Source organism: Anas platyrhynchos, chromosome 1, assembly GCF_047663525.1.
Source record: "Anas platyrhynchos isolate ZD024472 breed Pekin duck chromosome 1, IASCAAS_PekinDuck_T2T, whole genome shotgun sequence".
Lineage (NCBI taxonomy): Eukaryota > Metazoa > Chordata > Aves > Anseriformes > Anatidae > Anas > Anas platyrhynchos.
The window spans coordinates 175311617-175332175 of NC_092587.1; the positions used below are offsets into that span (position 1 = coordinate 175311617).

The following is a 20559-nucleotide window of genomic DNA, read 5'->3' on the forward strand; positions in this document are numbered from 1 at the left end:
TGAAAAAAAGGCATAGATTTTAATCAGTCATCTAACACGTGTCCATTTTATTGTGCTACTGAATGCATTTCAGCTTTAACTCTATACAGTGTCTTCAGCAGCCTCCTCCTTCCACAGACTGCAAATTTTCTAGATACTCAGCGAGAGCCTCCATCTCTGCAAACTCCAGTAGCCTGTTTATCAGCTTATCCAGTTCCTCTTTCCCACTTAGAATTTCCTATGAAAAAACAACAGCAGACAAAAGCATTACTGAGCATACAGCAGTGTTATTCCAAAATAGTGACTACGCAGAAGAGGAGCTCTGGGAATGCCCTCTGCCTGGCGTCTTATCGTAGCACTTCCACTTGCCCAGCTTCATGACTCCCCTGTGTGAGAGCACCATGGTGCACTGGGACTTCGTGTGAAGGCACACTGGCAACAACAGAAGAGGTATTGGTGCCTTCTTGCTGTGCTTTCACATAACCTAAGCATTTACATTAAAAAATCATCCAGCAAGAACAATTAGGAGTAGAAGGACCCAATTTAAATATTTTTTTCATGCCAAGAACGAATTCTTTTTTTTTTTTTTACAAGCAAAGCTTAACTCACTTTTGTTAGACGATTATAGTTCCAATTTTACTAAAAAAAAAAAAAAAAGTAACTATGTGAAAAGCTAGACTAACAAAACTAATATTTATACAGTTGTGGAACTTCTTACCATTCTCTTCAATCTGGATACCTCTATAGCTCTTCCCTACCCCATTAAATATGAACTTAAGAAGGGTTCATATGTCCTGTGTTCTCATTCAGCATGTCCTCTGTTCTCTGAAGTAACCCTGGACATCTGTGGGTACAGGTTAAAAGTGTTGCTCCTTAGGCAACAGCAATTACAGTAAACTGGATGCCTAAGACAACTTAATACAGGGTCATCCTAAATTTTGTCCTAAAGTTCAGAGCATTGCCCATAAATTTATTAGACACAAATGCACTATTAGGTATTTGTTTAAATACCTGTTAACAAAGCAATAAGATTGAAACGTTATGTAGAAATTTATTCAGAAGTAAACCATCAGGTAATCTTGCAATAGAAGTATTCAGCTTCAGTTGCTATTATCTGTGGCTTTCAAGGTAAACAAAGTTGTTGTTTTTTCTTTATTCACTCTAACATTAAAAGGAGGATTAAACTGATTGGCTGACTTAACTTAAAAAAAGTCTGTCTTGTCAGGTTTTTATTTTGGCTACAGTAAGCTTCCAGAATCTCAAGTTTTACTTGCCCAGTTTGGTGGAGGGACTCACAACGTTCGCTAAGGAGCACTCCATACTTGATCTTTTTTTGTTCATATAGTAGGAGAAAAAGGCACAGAGAACTAGGTCAGCTACTTATTTCCTGTGTAAGTCATCTTTAACACTACCCTACACCACTGAGGCAGAAGAGTGTGAGCTTCTATCACATTCCATCAGAGAACAACAGGCCACGTGATTTCCACATATATTCTAAATTGTTTTCACAAGGTTACATTTTTCCTCACAAGATACAGATAAGTCTAAGTTTTAAAACCCCGATGAGCAACCATCACCTTGATATTGCGGGCATCATGAGCGATCCTGTGGTCGGTGACTCTGTCCTGGGTGAAGTTGTAAGTACGAATTCTCTCTGACTGGGCTCTTGTTCCCAACTGTAGCAATAAAATACATAGGTATTGTGGTTTTTAAAAATGAAAAGTCACTCTACAAAAGCATAGCCAGAATAAACATAAATTGATCAGCTTGTTCCACCTACCAGCCTGGTAGTCACTGATTTAGGATATATATTTAAAACATTGTGGAATTACTAAACTGTATTATTTGCTATTCTGTATCAGACCAAGTTTTAACATCCTGCAGTACACCACTTCTGTCCTAGCTGTGTAGCTGTAAGAATGACACCAGTCACGTAAAGCAAAAGGTGTGCCTACACATGGCAGCAGTTCAAAAATGTAATGTGGTATTTTGGGTTTTGAGGGGGTTGTATTCCCACAAAAGATATCGAGTAGGCACCATTAATAACAGTCAACGTTTACTACACAGGGGGGTGGCAAAGCAGTTCCACTAACATCTGGCTGTCAGAAATCAACACCCAGAGAGTAAATTGAGAGTACAGAGAGGAGTCCTCTAGTGGTAACGTGCAGGAGCACAAACAATTCTAAAAGCTTTAAAACTGAACTCAACGTAGCTTTGTTGCATGGTTAAATGCTTTATTGAAATGGAGAATTACACAATAAAAACTGCTCAGGGAGATGAGTACCTGCTTAGGTTTTGTTTGGAAAATTCTACTCGCACCCACATTTATATTTCAAACCAAGAAATTTGTTTGATATATTCTGAATTATTAGGAAAGGTAATTTACTTTCACCTGATTTTCTATAGCATGTAAATATATAATAAACGTAAATCTACAGTCCTACATACAGCTTTGAAAACTCTCAAGCTGAAGTTATTAACAAAAGATAAATGGCTCACTGATTACAATGACTGAGTTAATAATCTGCAGGAACAATACATTTAAATGCAATCAGAAATTAGTGATTAAGTAGCTGGAAACTTTGGAGCACCGAAGAATTCTGTTATTGTGAAGTATTTTCATTCTTTTTGATCGCTGTTGAAGTTTGCACCGCAAACAGCAAAATACTCAAGGAATGGGAAAAGAATGTTAGCACACTTAAGTGAAAAGTACACTTTGCAGCTTAATTTGAGGTAAGTCTTTTACGGAAATCATTTCTTCTTTTAAAGGCTATCTGAAAAATAGCTAATAAACTTTTATGTAACTGCGAATTGGTTGGCCTGTTTATATACTCATTTCTCTCAAAAGCTCTGTATGATCTGCTCAAATATGTTTTAGGAACAGGTTAAAATACAACTCCAAGAACTCCAAGAACTTCTGATCCCCATTTTCACAGAGAATAACTCTGTACTACTGCTCTGATTGTGTAACTGTAGCCTTAAGAGGGGAATTCAGTTCACAGTGTTGAGCGAGTTCGGATCATTCAGATAGTTCCAGCTGCAGTCTTATGATTCCTTTCTCTCCAGCTACAGTCTATGGCTCTTTTTCATTACCTGAGAAGTCTACATTAGGGTTGAACCGGGAGAAGATAAAATCAGAGTTCCAGTTTTAAAGCACTTACCACTTTAACACACAAGATTCTCCTTTGTAAGCACACCCAGCCAGACACACACACACACGTGCTCTGTCACTGCCACTCAAAGAGATCGGAAACAAATCTACAACACGGCACCTTTTCCAAGTTCCATCTATCACATTTCCTCACCTGCAGTTTTCTGGCACTCTGCTCTTGACTTAGTTGTTTTTCAATGATCTGCTGGTACAGCTTAGCTCTCAGCATCTGCAGAGCTATTTCCTTGTTCTTCAGCTGTGATCGCTCCTGCTGGCACTCTACTACCAGTCCTTTACAGAAGAATTCAAGAGAGCACAGATCAAAAGCCCATTATAACAAAGAACAAGCAACCTAAATTAATTCTAACACATTTGGCGATTGAAACCTTCTGCAGTGCTGGTTGTAGGGCCTTTCAGCTGTAGGGTAAAAAGTCATTTTAACACACTGCCCAAAACCTTAAGTAACTTTTTAAATTCTTCACAATTGCACCACGAGCTTCTTTGTTTGGTGCTATAGAAAGGGTAGGGATATTGTAAAATTTCACGAAGCAAACAAGTTTCTGACATTGCCTCCAGAAAACAGATTTTCTCCAGCTAGCTATCCCATGTTAAAAATGTAATTTGCGGAGTCCACAGAAGCACGCTGAGAAAAAATGAAATGCAGGATTTGAAAGTCTTAGTCTGCATAAGCTCTTGGAGGCTGGAAAGTTCATTGTTCTAGCAGCACAGGGTGTCAAAGTCGTACTGGAAAGTCATGAACTGAATTATGAGTAACAAATAAAGATCTTCACAAGAAAACTAGTATTTATTTTTACTTTACATTAGATTTCTGAAGTAAAAAGGCATACACAAAACAGCTGTTTTCAGGTTGCTCCTGGAATTTCTTGTGCATTAAGAGATTCTGCATCTGGATGGATACAAACCCACTGAATTTCAATACAAACAAATCCTAACAAAGACAGAGTGGTTCAGTATATACAGTAACTTCCCATCAGTGTGTGCTTTCTTTCCTATTCAACATCTAACAGCATTAACTAGTATTCAATGAAAATCTTCAACCCTCCTTTTTCTCTCAGTCTTGTAATTACACAGTTTGCAGCAAGGCTGCCAATGACCATTACTCCCGAAGCAGTCAGCACGAATTATTTACATCTCCCATCCCATCCCTGTCACCCTCCATTTGTTCTTTCATCCTTCAAAGACAGTGTATTCATTAAGCAATCCATCTGAAGACAAAACTGGCGTAACAGCAACACGTCGACCATTGTTCCACTAACACACATTCCTTTTCTTACTTGTTTCCTCACTAAAAGGTGGGCAGAACAAGAAAGGGATACTGTATTTTTTGATACAAGGCCCAACCTGGCAAACTCACTGTAAGAAATGATTTGCAGGATCATGAGCTTTCAGTTCAGGATAAAGCTTTAGGGTGATTAGAAGGAAAAGCAGCCAGACTCACCTGTGGGAAGGTGCACGATTCTCACGGCGCTGTCAGTTTTGTTAACGTGTTGCCCTCCTGCTCCTTTGGACCTGAACGTGTCTACACGAAGATCTCTGGGATCCACTTTAACGTCAACCTAGAATCAAAGAAAATTACTACTTTCTGCTCCTGCTAAAATATTTTGAAGATCTTTTCAAGGATACACAGTATTAAAAAAAAAAAAAACACTTCTCCAAAACCTGTTCTTTTATAACTGTTCCTAGGTAACAGCTATAATTATTATACTTAAAACACCCTAACAGCAAGTATCTCTGCAAAGCAACTCTTTAAGTACTCCACTTATTTTTTCCTTCTCTTACTCCAGGTCCTTCAGAAAACCAGGTATGTCTGTGTGGGAAACAAACTACAATCAGCAACTTTTTGTAAAACCACCAGCTTTGGCAGGGAGACCAAGAAACAAGCAAATCATCCAAATTATTTCTAAGTAGCAGCTCAAGGATCTCGTTCACTGAGTCAAGCCTGAATGATTTTTGCAAGGGTGTTTAAAAACATCTAACTGAGGAAAAGGTGGGTGGGTGTACCCAGATCCAGGCAAGGACTGCAGCACTGGAAGTACGAGCCCATGACCTGGACTGAGTTAGAGCTCAGTGGATAGGAAAGGAACATTCCGACCTAATCAACGTTGCGAGGAAAGCGTTACAGGGAAGCAGAACTTGCAGGGAAAGCCTTCAAGATTTGTTTTTGATTATCTTCAGCGTAAATTGCTGGTTTAAGTGAGAACGGCTGGTATAGGTGAAAACTCAAAGACTTACCAACACGCTCATTCAAATTCAGAACATACGGCCCTGGATTTAACAGGGAACGACACCAATAATTTAAATGAACCAAAAAAGAATTAAGGGACTTGCTGAAACTTATTACTATGCAACACTGAATATTTTCTTGGACATATTCCCTGTCTTAATATAAGACATAATTTAAAATTGGCTTACTGCTAAAGAGCCAGATCTGTGAGCACTGGGGCCGGAACAGTCACCGAACTGATCAGCGATCTACTTGCCACTTTAGGCAATAGCAAATATCTGGGAAGTTGCTTCTAGTGAGCTGTTTAAACATGTAAGGTACACAGGAGGAGCAGGGATACCTCTTGCTGCCCTGATCTGCAGTTAGTTTACCTCCTCTGGCTGCGGGAGGACGATGACTGACATCGTCCCGGTGTGAATGCGCTGCATTCTCGACGACAGGCCCGTCTCGGGGATTCGCTGGACCCGATGCGTCCCTCCTTCGTATTTCAGATGCCTGTAGACATCATCTCCCGAAATATGAGCGGCCGCGTGATGCAGCCCACCTGGAGAGGCAAGCACCGTGTGACAAACAGCGCAGAGAAACCCAGCTTTTAATTTAGTTGTCTTGGTGGAGTGCCTGAAGAGCTTCGGTACCTATCTCAGCTGGAGTGTAGTTGAGAACGTCAAAGGTCCAACGTTTATAGTCTGCATAGTTCTGGTACATCTCAAACATCTCCTTGGTGAACTGCTGGCAGATGTCACCTAAAAAAATAAAGGCAGTTCGTTATATGGCAGCCACCAGTTTTTAGATTGAGCTGCCACCGTAATCGTGGTCATTAGACAGATTTAATGCTCCTCTTTAGAGAGTATTACTTTATACCATTAAAGTATAAAAGTGCATTCAGAATAACCCATAAGAGCCTTAAAAATTTGGAGGGAGGTTTGGAGTAATCTTTACTGCGGAGATTTTGCTGACCTCCAGTTGTTCTGCCAGCTGTCACTTCCAATATAACATGACTTTTATCATATTTTTCCTTTGGCACTAGGAGCTGGAAAAGCTGAAAAGAGAAGAAAGAAAAAAAAGAGAGAAAATAAAAAAGAATGTCACTGTCTCTTTCATGACTCTGTATCTCCTTTTAATCCAGTTTACAGCCAGCCTTCACAAAGGCCATGGCTTGAGCCCACCTGACAGGAAAAATAGCTGATCCCACTCGTCCCAGCCCCAGCTACCCACAAACACACAGTTACTAGCTGTAACTCAGCTGGTTTTCACACAAACATTGATCTTATTTTTCAGAAGGTCCCATTTCCCGTTTTCTCAATGTGAACACAGAAGTGAGACCAAACACAGAACCTTCCCCCCAATCTATTCAGCTTCTCTGCTTATAATTAACGTCCCCGCTGACGGGGTGCTGTCAGCTGAAGAGGAAATGAAAGATTGAAAGTTGCAATCAGAAACCTTTTCAAGAATGTAGGCTCTGCTGTCACAAACAGTTATGAGGACGCCACGCCACGTCTCAATAGCACAGCCAGAGCTTTATATCCCCTTCAGCACCTCCAGACAGACAAGCAAGCAAGCAAAACTGACTAAAATAATAAGCTTCTGAGATGCATTTGCCAGAAGCTTACTAATTAATGTTGCCTGTTGTGTTTTCAGGGAAAAGTAAGGAGCTGGACTTCTGTTTCATTACATGCAAGTGTCATAGTTGATGGGTAAGATCACAAAGGAAGATTTTTCGGGTACCTTTATTTACAAAGCTGTATAATTTTACCTTGGGCTCACCTTTCTGCACAGCATGTGGATTTTTTTATCGAGGGTTTCCTTCTCTTCCAAGGCAAGCTCCAGAAGTTGTTTCTCATCCCTGCTGTCTAGCTCTAAATTCCAACGATAGGAACAGATATTAGCCAGTCTCCCTTACCTTAGAGCAAACTGTAGCACAGCTGACAACAGACACACATTACAGCACATAAAAGCTCACAATACAAGCAGTTCCACTTTGCCAGCATGAAATATCAAAAAAGGGCAGCCCAACCCCGGATGCATATTGCTAACTCAACGATTGTATTTTTCAGGGGTGTTGGAAGGAGTAGCAGATATTTTACCTCTGAAGCTCTGGGTTATGGCTCAAAGTCTGCATCAAACAGATGCTAGTCCCAGCTGATGCTTATGTGGCACAGACTGACAGTCCAGGTGTAAATCCACGCACAGATTTGACAAAATACATCAAAAGCATGCCTGGAGACAAAAAGTGCCTCAGTTTCCCGTATTACAATTCCTCATGAAGTAAAAATGTCGGTTTCTAGACTTGCCCAGAAACAGACCTATACTCAGTGATCTGCAGACAACTCATTAAGGTGAGCATAAAACATGTAAGTATGATGATAATAACGAGGTTTCTAACCCTCTGTCTCCTGCTAATCAAGCGATCAGTGAGATGTGAGAGTTGTGGATTCAGGCCACAAGGATGTGGATGACCTCACTTCAATTCCTGGCTTTGCTTAAGGAGATTCCCTTCCCCTCTGCTCAGCAAGTGTGAGTCAAGGGAAAAAAATGACAACGCCAAAACAGGGAGCACCCTCTCCTTTCCATTTTAATTCTCTCTGTTCTACCAGCTGAGAGGTGGCTCTGTCACCTCATCAGAAGGTAAACGTAGAGGTTTCATCAGTATTTTAGTATTAGTATTTTATTTATAGAGGTTTACACACCTCAAGAAAAGAGCAGACAGATGTAGGAGTTGGGGCTCTTCCTCTCTGCATGTCTGGAGCCTTGTTCTTGTTCTTGTTCTCCTGTTCACAGCAGCAGCATTAAGAACTAAATGAGCTGGGAAGTTGGGCCAGCTGGACAAGGACAGCAGCAGCTCCTCTATATCGTGGTTTCTAATTTATATTCCATGTGGGTATTTTTTCTTTAAATAAATGATGGCAGATCAACAGCTGAGCCAGACATCGTTGGCACTTAAGGCAAGAACTACGTAAATTTCTTTACCAGTTTATCACAACTCCAACCAAAAGATGGTACTGAATGAAAAGCTTCTAGCTGGCTCAAAAAATATCCTCGTGGATTAGTTGGATAAACAGGGTCAGCCTAAATATTGTCAGCAGAGATGGAAGCAGGGTCTGGGGGTGACCTACCAGCCTGAGGTTGAAATGATCGGCAACCCATCCCTACCTCCCTGCAAAGCTGGCCTTTAAAAAGTCACTTCATCTGCCCTCTGATGTGCCTCACCAGGGACAGACTGGGCAATAATATTTTCCTGCTTCATTGAGTGTTGCAAAGATACAATCCTACACTAATTGTGAGGAATTTAGGTATGACAGAGCAGAGGATCAGTTATGGAGCTAAAAACAACACAAAGCACAGTCAGCCGAAGGGGCCATCTGTGTTTTAGCTCAGCCACACGACACAGACTGCGTACAGAGTAATTGGGCTCCATTTAAGTAACTTCTTGGCTGTAATTTTCTTTCATTCATTTGGTTTTTCTTCCTTTCAACTCTAACTCACTCCATTCATCCATATCATAATTTATGGAATTAGCAAAATTCTTCATTACATTTATTTGATGCAAAAACAGCCTTGCTAAGTCGGAGTTTTCCACTTTTTTAAATACTCTGTCATTCTGCCAAGTATATTTCTTTTTCAGGTATCAATTTTTGTCCCTCATCTTCACTCCTTTTCCTCTTTATCCACTGAAGAGGAGTGAAAGGGGTTGGGATTAAAATACTGTCTCTTATCTTAGTGTCTCTGGGGGTAGCAGAATGGTCCACATTTTTCTTTTCTACTGAACACACTGCTTCACATTTCCAACTTTTTTTTTTTTTTGTCAAAATTTGTACCACTGCTTATTTTGTAAATTCTCCCCATACTTTCTTTCTCCTGAATGGCATCAAAACCAGTGTCAATATTTTTTTTCCTGTTTTTTACCCCAACCTTTACTGTAGAATAGTTTTGAGAAGCAGCAGCTTCTTAGATAATCATCAATTTTTATTCTTTGTAGGACTCCTCAAATATCTTCAAAGACATTAACTCCTGCTGCTTATGTTGGAAGCTGAATTCAGGGCCTGAAGATGAAATTTCACAGAATTTGCTTAATAAGCATCAATGCACTGGCTGGTTGGAATCCCATTTTAAATGACACAGGTGAAGTCTGTGTCTATCAAATATGCTTGACGTGAAGGTTTTTTCCCCTTCAGTTCATACTGTCTGTTCTATCAAAAAAAGAACTTCAAAAAAAATATTTCCAAACTATTTCTGCTAGACAAAGCCCTCAGAGTTCAGATGGTTCCTACTTTCCCAGGTTGGCTGTATTAAGACTTCCGACCAAAGAGAGATGAGATAAAAATAAAAGGAAATGGATGAAAGCCGTAGAAACAAGAAAGCTTCCAGGAACAGACATGACCAGAGTGTTCCAGGGCTGCCTTAACTTATGTAAATGCTTTCCTTGAAGGCCAGGCAATTAAGTTCATCACAAGCAAAGCCACTCTTTTGAAATGACTAAGAGGATGTCTTCTCCTTACCTCTGCACATGGTTTCTAACTCCTGCACTTCTCTTTCAGCCTCTTTGATTTCCTGAAACGCAGTTACAACACGGGACAGATCGGCACGTCTTCTCCTCAGGGTTCGTTGCTCAAAGTCATTCTTTGAGTCAGCATCGAGCAGGTGACTGACCTCCTGGTATTCTTTGCTTAGAGTCTCCAGGTACTTCTGCACAGCCTCGTGCTTCCATAACGCTCGGGAATCCTGATGCTTTTTCCTAAGCCGACCATTGCACGACAGAGTCAATCTAGCTGGGTCCAACAAAGATTTTGGCCTCCCAAATCCCCAGCTGTGCAGCCCCATCACATAACCTATCTTCTTTGCAACAGAAGGAAGAGGGGAACTGTGAAGCTGACCATGACAGTAGCAACTGGAAAGCAAGCTCTTGAAAAGCCAGACACTTTGGAGAGGTTTCATCTTGTTCCTTATTCTTCCACTGCCTGAAATGAGAAGTAGACGATATACGGGTGTCAATATACAATACACAATTGTCTAGAAAGTGTTTTCTTAAAAAAAATAAATAAAAATAAAAAATCCAACCTGTATCAGGCCCAAATCCTGTTCTGGATTACACCAACACAAATTTAGTCACCCTGGACAAAACTATTCCTGTTTCAATCCCAGTGTAAGCTAGAAATTCTTACCAGCACCATTCTACTAGCTGAGAGTTGGCAAAAGTATCTTCTGTCACCTCCTCAAACAGTTTGTTTCTGCTGTGAGGATCTGCTCTAGGTGCTGCTTTACAGACAACAGCTTTGTTTGCTACACATCTCACTGGAAAAATCCAACTATTTCATGCCTTACTGGCAAAACAAAAATGTTGCTGTGACAAGACAAAGCTATACTGAAAGTACACAACTGTATAGAGAGAACAGAACATATAAAATGTGCAGAATTTTGTGCAAAACCATAGCTACTGCCATTACAGGATATACCTGGAAGGGTGGGAATTAGTAATATTGGGGTGACCTTGCAAAAGGTCAGTCAGTGGGACTGCAATATGTAAAAATCCATATGAAGAAATTATTCATCTCTTTATGTATTATGTCAAAGATGGGAGCAGTGCTTAATGTTCCCCGTGTACTCCTTCCCGTGCTACTCTCACATGTAAGTGACACAAATATCCTCTATCAAAAAAAGCGAGTAGGAAGCTGGTACTCTGAAATCCCATCCCTCTATTTTTCATAGACTTGGTGTTGTTTTATAGGACACGGGATCACTGCTGCTCCAGGAAAGATCTTTTTTCTTCACTGTACATCATCACATCACAAACCAGGAATTGAATTATTATTGTGTTCTAAAAATTGGTGTGCAAGGGTCTACCAAGAGGACTGCATTTAAATCTTTATTGTCCTAGGACTACACACACAGAAAAAGTTTAACAAATATTTCCTTAATATTTCTGCCACAACCACAGCCCTCTATGTCTACCAACTTCTACAAAACAAGTTGATTCTGAGAATCCAGCCCATGAAACTTTTACAACAGGATCTCCTTGAAAGAGCACGCTGCAGTTTCCCTAATCCAATCATTTTTTACTTATTACTGACAAGAGCTTCTGTACGCCTTCAGGGGTTTTATGAACAAATTACCCCAACATTAAGTACTCAGCTCACCACTTTTCCTTACCTGCTTACCCATTTGTCCTATAACAAAGGAACAGCAACACACAGTAAAAACAGAGGCATTGTTTTTCCAATAAAAAACCCAGATGTCTGTTTTATTGCCTGGGGGAACTGGAAGAGCTGGAGAGGGAGGGAAGAGCCTTTATTCTACTTCTGCACCTTCCCCAGGCTGGCAGGCACTACCAAACTCACTGCAGCTATTTTAAGGACTGCTTTAATTTATAGAAAGCCAACAATAGCCCTCGTGGATTGTTCCAGTGACTAAAAACAGCTGTAGCAGAGGCATCAGGAACAAGGCAGAAGGCCCGAGGTCCGCACTCCTGGACTTAATTCCTCGAGGGCATGTGCTGGAATTAATTCCCAAAGGCCTGATTTTGCTGATGTCAGTGGAGTTGTTCCTCCTTATTCCAAGACACCATGCTCATCATCACCCAGCCAGGTGGTAAATGTCATTAATAGAGTTAACTGGTGAAGTCAAAAATCAATATAATCAAATCATTAATTCATAATATAGCTCTGCCTCAGCTGTCAGAAGTAAAATCCTTGTTTTTAAATGCCTGAACACCTAAAAAACTGCACGACTCCAACCTTTGAGAAAGAAATTTCAGAATAATTTTGTTTTGTTGTTGAAAGAATAAAGCTATCTCCTCCTCCGAGAGATGTCGTCGCACTGCTTTTGTGCAGAAATAAGCCCACATAAAACTTTTTCAGAGCACCGTGCAGTACCTACCAGCTGCTTCTCGAACTAGTTTTTAGTAACTTCTTCTAATGGGACAAAATTATCCTGTGGGCAGCACAAACACATCAGAAATCAGAACCGGCATGCCAAAACGACAAGTGTAATTGTCTCATTACAAGCACAAAAAGCCCAGCTCAGCCCCAGCCGAGCAGCAGCTATCAACATGACTGTTTTGGGAGCTTTAAGAAGCCACTTTTAATAATCAAAGCGCCCTCAGCTCCATGCAAATGCATTTGTAGAGCTGAGTATGAATATTGATGGGTACAGGAGCAGCACAAGAGCCTCAGAGACACGTTTCCAAGGCCTCAGGGGCCCACGGTGGCATTGAGGACCCCTCTGCCCCCCCAAAGCCAGGCACAAGCCCCCCTTGCCCAGCGCAGGATTTGTGTGCTCCCCAACTCACCGTCCGCAAGGACAAGCAGCAGGCAGACCCGGCCTCAGCGCACGAGGGCATTGCGGAGGGGAAGGAAAGCGGAAAAAACTCTCGCTCCCAGCATGCCTGCTCCGAAACACAGCTCCCAGAGGGCAGCAGCCTGCCTTGGCCGCCTCTCCTCCGGCCCACGGCATCGCGGGATTTGGGAGCGCAGGTTTGGCAGCATCGCTTTAGCAACTCGGCGAGGGCATGCTGGCGGCTCTTTGCCTCGTGAAATACCAGCCCCCAGATTAAAGAAAGAAAAAAAAAACAGACCTTAAAAACACGTCTGTATTTTCATTTTCGGTATCTTCTTCACAGTCGCGTGGTAACGCGCTCTGATTTGAGCAAACGCTGGCTGGAACGGCGAGCACGAGGAACGGGGAGGGCTCTGCTCCCCGGCTCTGGGCTCTTACATAAAGTGGGCTTTTCCGTGCCTTTTCCCAAAACACGGCTTCCAATCTGGTTTATTCAAAGAGCGATTTCAGAAAAGTCTGCATAAAACAACGTGAAGTCCCACTTTCTGGCGGAGCTTGCTGTTAATTGCACTGAAAATGAATTATTGCTGCTCTACAGGAGACAAACATCGGTCCCGAAATGTTCATAAACATAAAACCACCCCGGTTTGTGTCCAGCTAACAGGCTGCAGCTTCCTAATACGGCAAGTTTCCAAACACAGTATGCATATGCACATCTTCACAGTTGCATAATCTGTTTAATATTATCTATATCCCTAATTATAGTCAAAAGTGTTTACATAACCTGTTTTTTTTGTTTTTTTTTATACCTATAATCACCCAAAAGGCCAATTTACCTACCTGCTGCTACACACGGTACAGGAGAAAAACATACTCAAGCCTCAGAGGAAGAATTCTGCTGCCTGATCCTTTTAGGTTTTCCTTAGGTGTACAGCTTGCACTGAGAAGTTTGCTTTTTTTCAGTAACTTTCCCCATCTTTTTTAGATTTCAGCAAACCTAGCTCTGCTGTAAATGCTTTAAGGAACGCTATGTTCTAAGTTTCTTTCTTTCCAGCTACTGTCATTCAACAAGATTTAAAAAAAAAAAAAATAAAATCTGGTATTTGGCACATATAACATCAACAAGGTTTGGCAAGGTAAGCGCTCCAAAAGACTGAAAATGAGCTGATCGGGGGATTTGGAGCAAATCTCATCAGCACTCGAATGACAACTAACCTCTTGTTTAGGTCTGAGGGCTGCTTCTGGCTCTGCTCGATCCCCTGGGACTGGAGGCAAAGCAGACATGAAAAGGCTGCCCCAGAAAACAGGAGCCATCCCCAGCTGACCAAGTTACCAAAGAGCCTCAGCAAACAGCACCCTGCAATCTCCAAGGAGCTCCCCCAGGCCTGGGGGACACAGCACAGGTCTCTGTTCCCACTCCTCAGCTATACCTTAGGCCTCAGTGAAGATAAATAATAAAATTATCCTTGCGTTGGGACTCCAAATATCCAATCTGATGCTTAAAAACCTTGGAAAGGTGGTCCATGGGAGAGCAACCAAGAAGCTAATAAGAACATGCAAGTTATAAGCAGAGCATGCACTCAGAATTACAAAACAGATTTAAAAAGGAAAGGGATAGGCCAAGAAAAATCACATCAGCCTCTACTGCAGCCAGGAATGGCTATTATATTAAGCCCTCTGATTAAAAGCGATCACGATTCAGTTTTTATTGCACTTGCTGGGCAAGTTTCACACTCTGAGTGTGAAAGTACAGACTAACAAAATCTCAGCACCCCCACCAGCCAGCAGCTAAGACACAGGTTGGTCTCATCCATCATTTTAAATGAAATATAGGAATTGAGCACAAAGGATGGGAAATCCCACTGCTGCCTGTGCATCCACCTCCCTTACGGTTTGCTTGGATGCCCCAAAGCCTGCATGGCCACAGCAGCTGCCCACAGAGCTGGTGAGGACTGTAGCTTATGGGGTGGAAAGTGCTTGGGGCGAGGTGCTGCTGCCCTCAGACACCATGGCAGAAGGGAGGAGGACAGCAGTAGGGCAGCAGGGAACGGGACACGGGGGTCCTGTACTTTTAAATCTAAAATCTGGCAACCCCGAGCTGCCAATTGCTTTAGAAACGAGAGGCAAAGAAATGGTTCATCAGACAAAACAGGCTCCAGGCCTTACAACGTGCTTGGCTTGAAGGCAGGTCTATGTCCATGCGGAGGCCCCTTTTTTTTGCTCAGGGGCCCTAACTGGGTTTAGCAATCTGCCAGCACTGTGCCACGACTTCTACAGACACCGTGCCATGGGGTAGAGAGAGAGATGCAGAAAAATCCCAAGCTTGCTATCATGTACATATCGCTTTAATACTGCTCCCCCCTTTCGACCCAAATAATTTGTCGACAGACTCCTGAATTCTTTCTGTTTGTAGGAAAAACTGGTGACAGAATCATACGCGTCTTGAATACAGTCCTGTTTATTAACAAAGCCCGTCGAAAGAGCTTTGTTTGGCCCAGCACAGTAGGATTAAATGACAAGAAGTTTTCTTGACTGCACTCCCAAACCTCACTTTCAACCAGCACTGTGCCCCCCCCCCAAGCTCATTTCTGTGTTTATGCTCTCTCAGCTAGTCTAAAAATGTTTCTTTCCTTTTCTTTTTTCTTTTCTTTCTCATTTGCTTTCCTTTTCTTGCTGCTTTTAACACAGATTTTTAATACAGACGCGTGTCTAAACGCAAATCAAGCCCTTGCCTCTTATTTGCAGTTTGTCCTTTTGCAGACAGCATTCTTTCTAGTTCTTGGATGAGCAGAAAACAGAGACATTTAGCTCCTAAGAACAGCCTTACTGCTTCAGACCAAAGGTTCACCCAGCCCTGTATTTGCCTGACCATCTCGGAGATGGATCTGTTTATCACCGAACCCAGCAGAAGGCGTAACATACCTTTTGGTAAGACAGGAAACCAGAGGTCGTAACGCCAAGGCTAGCATTAACAAGAGCTAACTACGTGCTGTGGTGCAGACTCTGAAAATGAGGCAGAAGGGCTGACTTTGTCAGTATTACTAATGTTTTGAAAAAAAAATCAGATACTGAGTAACAGCAGTACTGCATCATATGCCAAAAAGACCAGTGAATGGAGTACAGCATGTGGAAAATACTACATAGTTGCACACATTGGTTACCATTGATCCAGGTGACTGACATCCTTAGAAACATGCCAGAACGAAACCAGCGAGAAATAAACACAGTAAAGATAACCTTTCTACAAATAAGCTTAACTACAGACAGCATAACTACAGACCACACAACAGATAACCAAAACAAAACCTAAAACAACCACCATCCACAAAAAGTGGCCATAAATTGACACTCAACAGGAAGTACGAAAACATACGCTGTACTTCTCTAATACCTCCTCACATTTACTATCTTCTCAGGAAACTACCTAAGCCTTTAGACATGTAAATATATATTTTTTCTATCTTGTAGTTCGCAAGTTAGATTGCCTTCCAGGTTACCCTCTTTCAAGAAGTCGTTCCACTCTCCTGTTGCCTCCTTTAGCCTGAAAGGAAGGCAGCTATGATGTCCATCAACTTCAGCAAGGCTTGTGACAGGTCAAAGACACATTGACTATTTTCTGTCACAGTCAGCTACCCACTTTACATGTAACCAAAGAAAACTTGTTCAGCAGACAGCTTTTCTAATTGCTTTTAATTGTTTTTTCCACACGCTTGCTTTACTGTGCCTGTCTACTACGTTCGCCACCTGGGACAGTAGGTGGATAACCATATTATGACGGAATTAATATCCTTTTATAACATACCTTTTAAAATATAACTACTGTTTTTAAAGAGTAATTACACAAACAGATGCTAATTGAAGCTGCCTAATTTCCCCCCTCATAAAATGCTCTTTTTAATTGGTTGCAACTTTTGACAGTTCAACCAGTTTTCCTTCTAAGTAAATCCCCTAGGCCACGTGGCCTCAGCGTTGCTGCTTTGTTTTCCCTTTCTGCAAAGACCCATTTACGAACTATTTCTGGGAATAACAAGGAGGAGAATTTCTTTTCAAGAGACCTTAAAACCTCCCCTCAGCGAAGGAGCCAAGCCACGAATAAACACTTGGTGCTCTAAGCGTGCACGGATGGTGCATGGGGAAACTTTACATAATCAACTGCTGCAAAAAAAAAAAAAAAAAAAAAAAGAAGAAAGAAAGAAAGAAAAAACAAACAGGAATTAATGCAGGAGATGACATCCCTGCCCGCCCGGAGCAAGCTGCCAGCTTGCTGCTGTTTCCCTCAATGCCAGCCAGCGCACAGCGAGCGCTTGGCCCCTCGCAGCTCCGCTCTGATGGAGACTTTCCAGCAAAAACAGGAGCTGGACTTGATGATCCTGAGGGGTCCCCTCCAGCTCGGGATGCTGTACGATCCCCTAACACCTCCCAGGTTTTTGGGGCAGCGGTTTAATCTGCTCCTCCACAGAGCTGCCACGCCAAGCGGGCTGCGAGGGCCCGAGCGGCAGGGGAGGGAGGGCGGCGCGGCGCGCAGACAAAGGAGGTTTTTCTGCCTTATCCCCGCACAGCCAAACGCTGAAAGAAAATAAAATAAAAATTAAGAATGAAAAATCACCCAAGTTTCGACGGCTTGGGGACAGCCGTGACGCAGGAGCGGGGCCAGCCGGAGTTATTTTTACCCCCGCGGAGGGCGGCAGCCCCCTTCCCCCTCCTCCCCTCGGGGCGGCTCCGAGCAGCTCCTCGCCTCAGGTAGCCAAGCACCGAGCGCACCCCCTTTCCTTCCACTTCCTCAGGACGGAGAAAAGAGGATTACAAAAAAAATAAAAACAAAATGAAATAAAATGAGCCCCCCAGCACGGCGGGGAGCCGCACGGGGGGGGGGAATCCAGCGGGGGGCCCCTCAGCCGCCTCCCCCGCTGCGGGGCGCGCAGGCGCGGCGGGCCGGCGGCCGCCATTTTGCAGCGTCAGGCAGCTGCGCACGGGGGCCGCGCTCCGCGCCCGAGGGGAGCCGGCGGGGCGGGCGGTGCAAGGCCAATGAGTTGAGGAGCAGCCGCCGCTATCGCTGCTGCTGCCGCCGCCGCCCGGGTTGGGGCTACGCCGAGCTGGGGCTCTCCTCTTGCTAGATAGACAGACAGACAGACGGGGCTTTCTCTCTATTAGCGACAGCCGCCCGGCCGCCTCCCCCCCCCCCCCTCCGCCGCGCCGTGCCCGCACCATGCCGTCCGTGCCGCTGCCGCCCAAGGAGAGCAACCTCTTCAAGCGCATCCTGGTGAGCCCCCCGTCCTCACCGCCTCCTCCTCCTCCTTGCCCTGCTTCCTTCCTTTGTCTGGGGCCCTGCGGGATGGGAAGGGGCTGGCTCGGAGGAGGGAGCCCCGGGGGGTTGCGGCCACCCCCCTGCGGGAGGCTCTGGGGGGGGACCCCCTCCTGGTGTCGCCTTCACCCTGAGGGGGGTTTTGGGGAGCCTCGGGGCCGGCCGGCAGCGGTGTGGTGAATTTGGGGGGTAACTGGGGAAATTTGGAGGCGGCTCGGTGGCTCGGAGCATCCTGGCTCGTCCTCGGGAAGAGCCCGAAGTTTGAGGCGCGGTGGCGCAGGGGACGCGCGGTGTCCCTGAGGCAGCCGTGGGGAAAGAAACGCCGCGGCTGAGCCCCGGCCGTCTCCTCAGCCCCTCCTGTGGAAGGAGAGGAGCAAGGAGCCCGCTCCCTTGCTCCTGAGCTTCTCGGGGTGGTCACAGGAGACTTCCAGCCCCGCCAAAGTTGGGGATTCAGTGCCGCCCGGCCTGCCTGCGGGCAGAGACCCACACACCGCAGCTCTAACCCGCTGGAGCCCCCCGTTTATTTCGCTATAACGCAATTTGTTAGGCTGGTTTCAATGGTTCTGCAGGTGAGGAATGAACGCTTTATCCCCCAGGAAGCTGGGCTCACAGCAAGCACCGTGTGTAAGCCCCTGCGTGCAGCCAGCGCCTTTCAGCAGGTATTTCCCAGCTGCCTTTCCCCTCCTTTGGGGGGGGTAGCATGGGATTTTTTTTAAAAAAAAGACTTAATGGTTCTTAATGGTGATTTGTTGCTTACTGCATGCTCATGGCATGCATCTTAGTAAGTCATTCTAGCACTCCTCTCTGCTAAAAATAAGCGACTAATATTAGAACAGTTAAGTGATTATTCTTACTAGTAGCAAACAAGTTCACGGTAGCAGTCGCTTCTCAACTTTTTAAAATGAAATACGAAAAAGCTCTATGGTCACCTGCCTTTTGTGTATTAAGCAGCAAAACAGAACGTGGGTTCTTAGGCAAGGAAATCACAAACTTTCACTTGTTAGCCTATCAGTTTGTATATTGATACTTCTTGAAACTTAATTTCTTACTGTTTTTTGTAGGTAGCTTGGACTTTTTCTTGGTGTTTTCTTCTTGGAGCAGTAATACCTATGTAATCAAAGTTGAACCTTTTGGTTTCTTGACATATTCTGGACTATTTTAGTACAGTTATACTACAGCTTTCAGTGCTAAATGTAAATGCTCTTCTGTAATTCAAGTAGCTTCTGCCTACTTCAGCACTGCTAGAGTTCTTGAAATCACTAGGGCTGCTGTGGACATCTTAGAAATCAAAAAAGACTTATATATTGCTGATGTGGGAGGCTGTATAATAAGACCATACAAGCGTGTTGCAATTTAACCACTTGGAACAGATTTGTGGTAACTGTAGTCATACATTAAGACTAATTTTACAAAGGCTACAGAGAATTATCAGCTATGAAACGGGAAATTCATCTGGAGAGCCTGATAATTACTGAAGAGTCAGTCACTTTGTGTATGTAACGTGTGAGACAGGTTATCAGCAATGTGAACGAGGTGCCCCTAAGAGCAAACCTAGCTGACACAGAGCTGCCCAAACTAGCCTGGCCTCAGGGAGTTCAACGTAAGGTGTGAAATCTCCTCAAGAAGCTGAGTAAGTAGTCTTTAAGGCACATGGCTTTGTATGCCAGCGTGCTTGATGGTACTTGAACAAGCTCACTTTTAAAACTAGATATGATGTGATTCTGTAACTGATAGCAATTGCAGCGTAGGTAAAATCCTAGCGGGTAGGTAATTGCTCTAATTTCTCGGTGTTACTGTAAGAGGTAGTGCTAGAGTTCATTTCTCCTGCTATCCTGACTTCCAGTTCTGCTTGGTTTCTTAAGCCTTGCATCTGCCTCTTCTGCAGAGGCTTTTCCTCAGACTCCGTCTGCTGGAAGCCACACTCGTGCTTACAGGTGTGACATTGCTTGGGAGGGAGGGGCTGTGCTGCTGGAAACTCCTCGGGCTGGCTTCTCAGCCTCACAGAAGGCGTGGAGGGCACGTTCGAAAGCTTCCTGGCTCTCCCTTTTATGGGAAGAGAGAGGCGTCCATAAAGAAGACTTAATGCGGGAGTGCTGGTGTGTTTCTTGCCACTTAAAAATCAGCCTTCAGCTCCTGTGACATGTAAATAGGGCAGATGCGACCTAAAATAAACACTATGTGTGGTAACTTGAAAGTGCTTCTTGTTAACATCGCCGTTTAGTCATGTGCATTTGAAGTTTATTTCTAGTAAGCTTAGGAAACTTTTTTGTATCATCTATTTAAAACCAAGTTTTAAGCTCGCTTTCCAAGTGCGTTTTAGTGTAAGCAACTTGGAGTCCCGCACCCCAATGCACAATTTAGTACCAGATTATAAATTAAAGAACCCAGATTATAAACTAAATCTGAAAACTAGGATTAAGGTTTGCCGTTATGGGATTGAATCAGCTCTGTCTGGGCAGAGCACTGGTCCTTAGCAGTAGTTTAGAGGAAAGCAGAGGGGTCGTGATACCTTCATGGCTTACTTGCTAAACTGGTAAGTGTTCCATAATAATTGTTGGTGTCCACCTGTATTGGACAACATAAGATACTGCCTGCTGTTTGTCTCATGCCTCA

The 20559-nt window shown here is 43.7% G+C and overlaps 2 protein-coding genes across 9 annotated transcripts in view; one reads left to right on the forward strand and one right to left on the reverse strand.

The window, feature by feature from the left end:
• Window positions 1-18001, reverse strand: MTRF1 (mitochondrial translation release factor 1). Of its 6 annotated transcripts, none has more exons than XM_027472399.3 (10): window positions 17850-18001; window positions 9872-10330; window positions 7140-7231; window positions 6333-6414; window positions 6011-6118; window positions 5747-5919; window positions 4590-4707; window positions 3285-3421; window positions 1557-1655; window positions 1-217 (listed from the first exon to the last, which is right to left on the reverse strand). In XM_027472399.3, the coding sequence occupies exons 2-10, from the start codon at window positions 10305-10307 to the stop codon at window positions 95-97; spliced, it is 1368 nt and encodes a 455-aa protein (XP_027328200.2). In that variant the 5' UTR covers window positions 10308-10330; window positions 17850-18001; the 3' UTR covers window positions 1-94. The 6 variants fall into 6 exon arrangements, with proteins under 6 accessions (XP_027328200.2, XP_005018867.3, XP_071888620.1 ...); XM_005018810.5 differs by lacking the exon at window positions 17850-18001 and adding an exon at window positions 17251-17473; XM_072032519.1 differs by lacking the exon at window positions 17850-18001 and adding an exon at window positions 12943-13882.
• NAA16 (N-alpha-acetyltransferase 16, NatA auxiliary subunit) overlaps window positions 17599-20559 on the forward strand; it is a 62422-nt gene continuing 59461 nt past the window's right edge. For 2 of the 3 annotated variants that reach the window (XM_027472362.3, XM_038173026.2), the window contains exon 1: window positions 18489-18605. In XM_027472362.3, the coding sequence (XP_027328163.2) occupies window positions 18504-18605 (102 nt within the window). In that variant the 5' untranslated portion in view covers window positions 18489-18503. Of the gene's footprint in view, window positions 17905-18488; window positions 18606-20559 lie in introns of those variants that run through there. The other variant, XM_038173020.2, reaches the window with a different exon arrangement.

What these genes read in the sequence shown, in the direction of transcription:
- MTRF1 (XM_027472399.3), bottom strand. Translation starts at nt 10,307, where the DNA reads ATGAAACCTCTCCAAAGTGTCTGGCTTTTCAAGAGCTTGCTTTCCAGT. An exon ending in AGCTGGCAGAACAACTGGAG is followed by an intron (nt 6,119 to 6,332) that starts GTCAGCAAAATC and finishes TTATTTTTTTAG; the next exon opens with GTGACATCTGCCAGCAGTTC. An exon ending in TCCTCCCGCAGCCAGAGGAG is followed by an intron (nt 4,708 to 5,746) that starts GTAAACTAACTG and finishes CTTTGATTCTAG; the next exon opens with GTTGACGTTAAAGTGGATCC.